Genomic DNA, 9058 nt, shown 5'->3' on the forward strand with positions numbered 1-9058 from the left:
CCTGGGCTTGTCTTCTCAGTCTTCTCTCTTTATCAGACAAAGAACAGGAACTTAACAAAATGTGTTGCGTGGCAAAGGAAAATCGTGGTGGGATAATAGGATTGATTTGGGAAGAGGTGGAGGCAGTGAATTCAGACAACTCCAACCACTTCCTAAAGGTTCTCAGGCACAGCCAGGCACCTGATGACTGATCTCATCTGTGCCTGGTGGGAAGAGAGACTGATCCTCCTCACAACCCCTGTAGAACAGTGGGGCTCCCCCACATCTCAGACACATATAATTGTATTATCATTTTATTCCACTTTTTTTAAATAGTAGAGATGGGGTCTTGCTATGTTCCACAGGCTGGTCTTGAACTCCTGCGACCAAGCAATCCTCCCGCCTCTGCCTCCTAAAGTGCTGGGATTACAGGGGTAAGCCACCACGCCCAGCCTATTTTATTCCACTTTTAGAGACCACCCGCCTTGTCCCTCAGATGCATCCAAATCAGGAGTTAGGGATCATACTCCACTGTGGTCCTGAATTATAGAATAATGAAGTCCTAGAAGTCAGCAGCCCCTGGCTGCAGAGGTATGGCTGAGCCTGTCTCACAAATCATCCAGTACCTGTACAGGCCAGGCTACACTGTTCTCCAGCACTCTCTGTAGCCATGTGCCAGTAACCACAGCCTAGGCTACCTCTGCTGGGCCAGAAATAGCTGCCTGAACCAGGAGCTCACAGCACCATCCACTCTCATCACCAAAGCTATGCCCAGGAGAAGTCCCACGCTGCTCACAATGAAGCCCACAGCCTCAAAAATGAACCTGCAAAGAAAGGTGGAGAATCTCAGGAACAGCGTAGGTCTACTGCCTTTTCCCTGTAGAGGCAACCTTGGCCATCCTGGATGTTTAGGATCTTCATACTTTGTTCCAAGTTTCTCCCTCCCCACCACCTCTACTTCTCAAGCAAATCTACTCACTTAGGGGCAAACACTTTCCAGACCATGAGATGCCTGCGAAGGATGGAGGCTGCCAAGGCACAGGCCAGAATCTAGAGGAGGAGAGGAGGGGCCATGTTACTTGTGAAGGGGAGGAGGAAGCAGGGCAAAGGGAGAGTTGCTATAGGCCCCTGTAAAAAATGGAAATAGGAGAATAGTGCGTGTCAGTGGAAAAAATAGTGCATGTCCTGGGCTAGGAGTTAGGAGACCTACTTCCCATCCTGCCCCAAGCACTGACTCACTATGTGACTTTGGGCAAGTCATTATCCATCTGTAATGCTAATACTCAGGCTCTGGCCCCAGGGTGGAGGAAGATACCAGTGCCACATCTGCTTCTAAAGGAAAGGAGGAGGATCCATGACCACAGTTTGGGAAGAAAATCCTGGCTATCACCTCAGTTTTTCCAGTCTGTCCACTGATAGAGTAATCCTCAAATGCAACTAGCAGGGTCCAGATCTAGGTTGTAGAGAGGAAACAATCCAGGACTAGGATTAAGGAGACCCAGGTTCAAGTCTCAGAGTTGCCATTTGAGGCCACTGGGCTTGAGCAACCACTTCACTTAGGTGTACCTCAGTCAAGGCTCTCTCCCACGGTTTTGAAGGTCTGAAAGAAACTGATACACACCCATGGAGAAAGAACACCACTTCCTGATCTCTCTCCTACACCCACCTGAACACCAAGGATAAAGAGGTACTTGAGGCCCAGCTGCAGCAGTGCTGCATAGAAGTGGTGAGGCGCATCCCGGAGCCGCATCTCCATCAGTGGCTCCTCTTCCTCCTCGGGTCTGACTCTGGCTTCAGCTTCATTCCCTGGGGGCTGCTGTCTCTTCCGCAGCCCTTGACTCTCACACAGGAAAGGCCAGAGCAGGAGCAGTGGGCAACCTACTGCCTCGGGAGAGGGTATGGCTGGAATCAATGGGTCACCCTGGCTGGCTCAGGTTCCAATTAGCCTACGCCAAGGGGTGCCAAAGATCCAACAAACCCACATCTCTCCATTCAAATCCAGGGGTTTCCTCTCTTTCCACAAAGCCAGAGTAAATAATGGAAGCAAGTGAAGGAGGAGTGGGTACCTGCAAAGAGGAGGTGGGAGGCAAAAGTGTTGGCTCCCACTAGCAAAGCAGGCAGCCAAGTACAGGAGCCATGACCCTCTGGGAATCCCACGAAGGCTGCATGCCAATGGATGGCTGGAAAGACAGGCTGGTGGCCCGTGGAGTAGAAGGTCTGTGTGGCCATGAGGGCCCAGGCCGAGACTGCCCGCCATGGCACAGTAAAAGGACCTGGAAGAAAAGATATGCCACTTTACAGTCACTTCTTATTCCCTAATCCATAGGCTACTGCTCCATAGTCATATACTCCTACTACTTCAGTATCAATTCTCATACACACTCACATGCCCATCAGCCCAACATCCTCACAGTCCACACTCTAATTATTCTAATTCTCTCTGTGGTACAAAAGTGCCATCACGCTTATCTGAACCCTGCTGTGGTCAATCTCTTTCTTTCTCTCAAACACCTGCAGCTCACTGTGCCATTATATATTCACAATTCACTACTTCTATCACTGGAAAATCAAGAAGTGTGCTCATAAGGATGCAGCATTTCCACAAGGAATCTTAGAGGACTCCTTGTCTTTCCTCTCCATGAACCCTGGGAACCAACAGGAGGGATCGATTCACTTGGCTATGGCAGATAAGAGAGAGGACACCAAGACCTTCCCAGCTGTATGGGGTATGGGACCCTCTGTCAAGCTCAGGAACATCAGGAACAACACCTCCTTGAAAACAAGAGGGGCCGAACTCACATCACTATTGTCTTTAGGTGAATCAGAGCTGAGATATTTACCAGGAGTGGTGATGGGTATCCCAGCAGCAAGCAGATGTAGAAGAAGGAAGCTCTGCAGAAACAGAAGCAGGAACACAAGGCTGATGCGCTCCGCATGCAACAGCAGAAGTGGGAAGGCCAACAGGGTGAGGGCTGTGACCATAGCAGCTGAGTAGACACTCCCCAACTGATAAGCAGCCACAGTTAGGGGACCCTGAGATTTGGTCCTCTCTAGCCGGCCCCGGAACTCCTCCTGCATGTGTCGGTAGATTTGAGGGACCACGTAATCCAGGTCAGCTTGAGAAGTGGGGGGGGCCTGAGAAGGGAGTGAGGACAGTCCTGGTCCTTGGAGCGCCTGCCCCAGCCTTCACCAGCACCGTCACAGGCTTCCAAAGCAGCAGCGCGAGCCCTGAAGCAGCCAGCCCCGCTACAGCCCGAGGCAGCACCATGGATGCCCCAGAGACCAGGGCCCGGAGACGGGGGGGAGCCTCATCTGCCCCTGACGCCAATGCCCAGTAGGCAGCAGTACCCAATGCCATTAGGGGCAGTCCCCAGCGCACAAAGAGCATGGGTGGCTCGGGGCTCTTGAGATTACCATAGTGGCAAAGCCACAAGCGCACAGCAGCTAACAGGGCCACCAGTGCTGCCACGCAAGCTCCATACCACAAATTCTTGGCTCGACCACCCACCATAGATGCCAGAGGACTCAGCCAGGGAGAGGAGTGGCAAGCAGGTGTCTCTTCAGGGCAACGATGAAAAAGCCCAGCTAGCCTTGTACATAAAAGCAACCCAATTCCAAGCCTCAGGGCATATGCACCACTGTGCCGTGGGGGGTTTGTTGTGGCCGAAGTGCCAAGGCGGGGCATTGTGAGCAGCTTAGGTGGAAGCAGCTGGCCCTCCCAGTGAAGCTGGACAACCAGGAGCAGGATGAATGAGCCCAAAAGGAAGGGGGTGGCCCTGGCCTCAGCTACAACAAAACTATCGGAGAAGAACACAGCCAAGCGAAAGAGCAGGAGTAACAGCACGGGCCCAGGGATCGGAAACAGGGTTGCCAGAGGTCTCTTGGACCCCCAGCCAGCCCAGGCTTTCCACAGAAAAGGCAGGAATGAGCTCACTGCAGCCACAGCCCCTAGAAGCACTAGATCTAGCTTCAGCTCAATAATTCCCAGGAGTCCAGCATATGCTGTGGTCCCAACAAGGCCCCAGGCCACGGGTATCAGAAGTAGAGGGCGGAATGGAAAGTCTGGGGATATTGCCCACTGAGATGCCAGCAGGCAGATAAAGCAGGCAGCAACCAAGAGAGCAGCACCCCCCGCCATGCGGACCAGAGAGAAACGAGCCCAAGACTCGATGCACATGGCCCGAGCTCCCCGCAGGAACTGCTGCAGCTCAGCAATCACAGTCGGCAGTGTCGCCTCAGCCCCGTTGGGGCTCTGCAGAAGCCACTGGTAGTCAGCAGAGGCCTTGGAAAAGAGGTTCTGCAGCTGATGAAGCTCCTTAGCTTGAAGGTCCTGAGTAGCAGCGGAGTAGGTACGAAGAAATCGGGACACCTGGCAGAGAAAAGGTCAGAGGCCAAGGGGAACAGGTCAGAGACATAAATTGGGGCAGAGGCAAGAACAGGTATTACAAAAGGGGGTACGTGGAAGTCAAAGACCCAAACTTTGCCCAGGATGGGGGAAGGGAGGGATAACAGAAGAGGGATAGGTATGGAAGGTGGGACTAAGACTAGTCAAAGGACAATAGAGTGGTTCATTATGCTTCTTTCATGCCCACCCTCGCTCTGTCACCTGGAAACCCAGCCCACTTACCTACCTGCTGAGCATTGAGATGGAGAGCTGAGGCTTGGGCTAAAGCAGAGGAGTGGGGCTGGGAGTCCTCACCCCCTGAGAATAGCTCAGCCATCACTTCCCCAATGTTTCCAAATGGGATGGGCAGGCCCAGCAGCAGGGCCAGTGTGGGCACAAGGCTAACTTGAGGAATCACCTCTGGCTCCTAAAGGGAAATGACAGTGGTCGACAGATTCATTACAAAGCTGAAGTCAATGTTTGGGATGCCAGACATAGGGGCCTAGGTAAGAAATGAGAGTGGAGGATACCCAGGATAATGGATTTGGGGGCCTATAATAGAGGTATTCATGAGGATGCTGTGATGGTAACATGGGCTGATTACTGGGAGAACAGATGAGGAACATCCCAGGCCTCACCTCTGGTGGGGTGCTGGGGAAGAGTGCTGTGGGGCTATACAGAAAGAGTGCAGCTGAGACCTCCAGCTCACTGTCCCCTCCATGGTCTCCATTTGTGGTCATCCCATGGTCCCCAGCCACTACCAGCAGTGTGTCATTCTCCAGACGCTCCACAAGTCCCCTGGGGGCCAAGAAATGTGTCAGGAGTAGAAACAAATAAATATTTTCCTCAAAAAGAAAAAAGATTTTTCTCAGGGGCCTGTTCATCCCCAGCTATAACTCCATTAGTAAGGCCTAGACCTTTGGCAAAGAGACAGGTCTTCAGCCATGATCCTGATGCACAAAGCTACACATTGAGTTAATCAAGATGGATGGGGCCTCTAGCTTTAGCAGAAGGCCTAGAGAAGACAGAATTCAGCCAGGAAAGAAGCTCTAAGAGCTTCCTCTCCTGGGACCACATATCCTGAGATTCTCAGATACAAACCCACTCCCCCAGCCAATGCCCCACACTCACTGGATGACCTGGTCCATCTGGCTAAGTTTCTTGGCCATTTCAGGGTGGTGAGGGCCATGCTTGTGGCCACAGTGGTCCACACCCAGGAAGTGAGCAATCAGCACGTCCCATTCACCACTGTCCACTGTGAAGGGGAGAACAATGAGCACAGAAGACTAAGACCCACTCCTCAACCCCAGCCAGGCTTTGACACTCCTCTATGTCCAGGGATACAAGCCCAAGCTGTTACACCCATTGGAGGCTCGGAATTTGTGGACTAAAGCAGTCCTCCCCAGCTCCCAGTCTTAGAACTACGTGCTCTGGCCCCATGCTCACTGGTGGGGTAGAGGTGTTCCAGGATGCCATTGTCCACTGTGTCTAGGTCTCTGACATTGAAGGATGGGAAGAAGAAAGCTTTGGAGAAAGCACCAGGGAAAAGGTCTTTCCAGGTATCATCTCCCATGAAGACTACACGCCTTCCTGCAGGGACATGAAAGAGAGGTCAGAGCCTGAGCAAACATCAGGGTCAGGAGAAAACAGGAAAAGAGGCCCTTGAAAGACCCATCAGAAGTTCCAAACATGTAACCTAAGAAGTACAGCAATTCCATACAGCAATCTTTATCCTTCAGGGCCTAACATTTTCCACCAGGAAGCTTTCCCTGATAACCATACTCCACCCAGACCTCACACTTACCCTTCCTACAAAACACTCTGCTAGTTCTGTATCTGGGTATCTCTACTGATTTGTTTTTCCTGGGTGTATCCTGCTTCTTCCAAGCCAATGAATGAACAGGGCCTGTATTTCTCTGCTTTCTTCTCCACACTTACAAGCCAAGATCCACATCTTCTCTTCTTCCCTTCTCCCTTTTACTGAGAGGTCCCCAAGAATAAAACTTGCACTCCATTCAGATTAGAAGCTTCATAGGATCAAAGCCCAGATCCCTTTTCCTCTGTCCCCCAAACTGAGCTCCCCACAAGCAGGGCCCTGGCCTCTTTCTTCTCCTCTGTTCCCTTACACCATAGTCAAGTGTGCATCTGGGCACCCAAAGGTCAGACTCCCTGACTTCAAATTTTGAAGAAATTTGCCAGGGTACTTCTGGTCTTCAAAGTGGCCCACACTGACCTGCACTGGTGAGCTGCTTAATGAGATTGTCTTCCACTATGGCGTGGCTGGCAAAGTTACTACCAGCATCAATAAAGGTAGGCAGTGAGCCAGTGGTGAGGGCCTTGAGGCGCTGCATGGTGGTGGTAGGAGGGTCAACCTGAGATCGGTAGAGCCGGGCATGGTGGGGCTGAATCTCCAGGATCCTCTGCAAAGAGCTTAGTTTGCCCAGGAAGGGTAGGGAGACAGGAGGCTCTCCAGGCACATGTGAGTGCTGGGGCTGGGCGAAGTCAAATCGCAGAGCATCTATTAGCACCAACACAACCCGCGAAAATCGGGAAGCCATCCAGCAGGCCCCAGGTTTCCCTTGGCTCCCCCATGGCAGGGACCCAGGGCCTGGGGGCTCTTGGCAGCTGCTATAGTTGGTGAGCTCCAAACGGGTGAGCAGGAAGCCACTGGTGAAGAGGGCAATGCCAGCGTAGAAGACGAAGCAGACCCAGGCCAGGAAGAGCAGCACTGAGGCTTTCTGCATCCTGATAGGGGTGGGGAAGGAAATTCATTACTGTGGGGCAAAGAACCAGTGGATATTCTAGTCCCTGAATACAAGCCCAGCTAGAATCACTTCCTCCCGGACTTTCCCGGAGATAAACTGTCCCATAGCCAACCCCTCACAATATTACTCTCCTGCTATTTCCAGGCTGGGCGTGGTGGCTCACGCCTGTAATCCCAGCACTTTGGGAGGCAGAGGCGGGCGGATCACCTGAGGTCAGGAGTTCGAGACCAGCCTGGCCAACATGGTGAAACCCCGTCCCTACTAAAAATACAAAAATTGGTGGCGGGCACCTGTAGTCCCAGCTATAGGGGAGGCTGAGGCAGGACAATTGCTTGAATCGGGGAGGCGGAGGTTGCAGTGAGCAGAGACTGCGCCACTGCACTCTAGCCTGGACAACAGAGGGAGACGCCGTCTCAGAAAAATTAAAAAGCTATTTCCAGGCCCCACCCCAGATCTACTGAATCAGGATCTTCGAGGGGTAGAGCATAGGAATGTTCACATGTACACGCAGGAAATGCTAATGCTGAAAACACAGTCACGAGGGAAAGTTATTCCAATTGGTAGCCAGGCTCTCTTACAGGCCGTTTCTGCACCTCTCCCCTCGCCAATCTCAACACCCACTAGGGTGGAAAGGGATCAAAGCCGCAGGGAAACCCGGGCCCAGCCAACGACGCCGCCTGGCGGGCACCGAGGGGACGAAGGGGAGGAGTCACGCTCCGCTTCCGGGAGGCTAGGTTCGCCAGGAGACCTGAAGCATGACCTTCGCCACGCAAGGAGGCTGGGGCGCGGGTCGAGAGTCGGTTGGGCCTCGCTGGAACCCAGGCGTGCGACTGGCTCTGCCTCCTCCGGTAGCTACCCAGCCTCCCGCTGGGCACCCTAGCCGCGGTACTGACCACCCTTGGTTGGGAGCTAAGGGAAAGAGGAAGACTCCCTTGTTTCAGGGTGAGGGGACTACGTGGGCTTGAGGTTCTCGGCAGACCCTGGCTCACCTGCAATAGCACCCGGAAGTGCGGCGGCGGCGGTGCCTGCGGCCTGGCACCACAGAGAAGCGCGTGCCAGAGAGGCCCGCCGGTGGCTCCATCGCCATCTGCCGGCATCTCGGTGGAAGTTTGGCCAGGAGCGTGGGGCTGGCCAGAGAGTTTGATGGGAGATTTAATAATTGAAAATTGGGAACAGGGGACCAAACTGGAGAGTTCACGGAACCACTGTCCATTCATGGTTACGACTAAGAGCACGGCTGCTGGAGTCAAACTTGACTTGAATCCTAGCTCGGCCGCACATATTGTCATTATTAGGCATTACCTCATCTGTAAAATGGAGATAATACTTATTTTTCCCTTTTTGCTTAGCTAAGTCCAACCGAGATTTCATTCTCCTCTCAAAGCCTCTGAATCTTACAACTGGATAATTAAGCAAATAATCCTTCGGAGTGGAGGAGGGGAGGCTGGGCGCCAGTGGCTTACACCTGTAATCCCAGCAATTTGGAAGGCCAAGGCAGGTGGATCACCTAAGGTCAGGAGTTCGAGACCAGCCCAACCAACATGACGAAACACTGTCTCTACTGAAAATACAAAAGTTACCCGGGCGTGGTGGCAGGCGCCTGTGATCCCAGCTACCTGGGAGGCTGAGGCAGGAGAATCACTCGACCCCGGGAGGCAGAGGTTGCAGTGAGCCGAGATTGCACCACTGCACTCCAGCCTCAGCGACAAAGTGAGACCTTGTCTCAAAAAAAAAAAAAAAAAAAAAAAATGAGTGGAGGAGGGAAAAACAATCCAATTAATGGGCAAAGGATTTGACTAGACATTTCTCCAAAGAAAATATACAAATAGCCAATAGACACATGGAGAGAGGCTTATTATAAGCCATCAGGAAATGCTGGAGATACTGCTTTGAACCCACCAGTATGGCTATAATCAACAAGTGTTGGCAA

The 9058-nt window shown here is 52.6% G+C and overlaps 1 protein-coding gene across 1 annotated transcript; it reads right to left on the minus strand.

The window, feature by feature from the left end:
* Nucleotides 1–277: 277 nt before the first annotated feature.
* On the minus strand, nt 278–8666 carry PIGO (phosphatidylinositol glycan anchor biosynthesis class O). The gene is given in 12 exon segments (XM_009188579.4): nt 278–803; nt 959–1029; nt 1646–1860; nt 2046–2252; nt 2820–3111; nt 3113–4348; nt 4611–4790; nt 5002–5161; nt 5495–5618; nt 5810–5953; nt 6597–7108; nt 8118–8666. Coding segments are annotated over 12 exon segments (3495 nt in total). The 5' UTR covers nt 8342–8666; the 3' UTR covers nt 278–673.
* Between the last annotated feature and the right edge of the window lie 392 nt (nt 8667–9058).

This window comes from Papio anubis, chromosome 13 (assembly GCF_008728515.1).
Source record: "Papio anubis isolate 15944 chromosome 13, Panubis1.0, whole genome shotgun sequence".
In the NCBI taxonomy this organism is placed as follows: domain Eukaryota; kingdom Metazoa; phylum Chordata; class Mammalia; order Primates; family Cercopithecidae; genus Papio; species Papio anubis.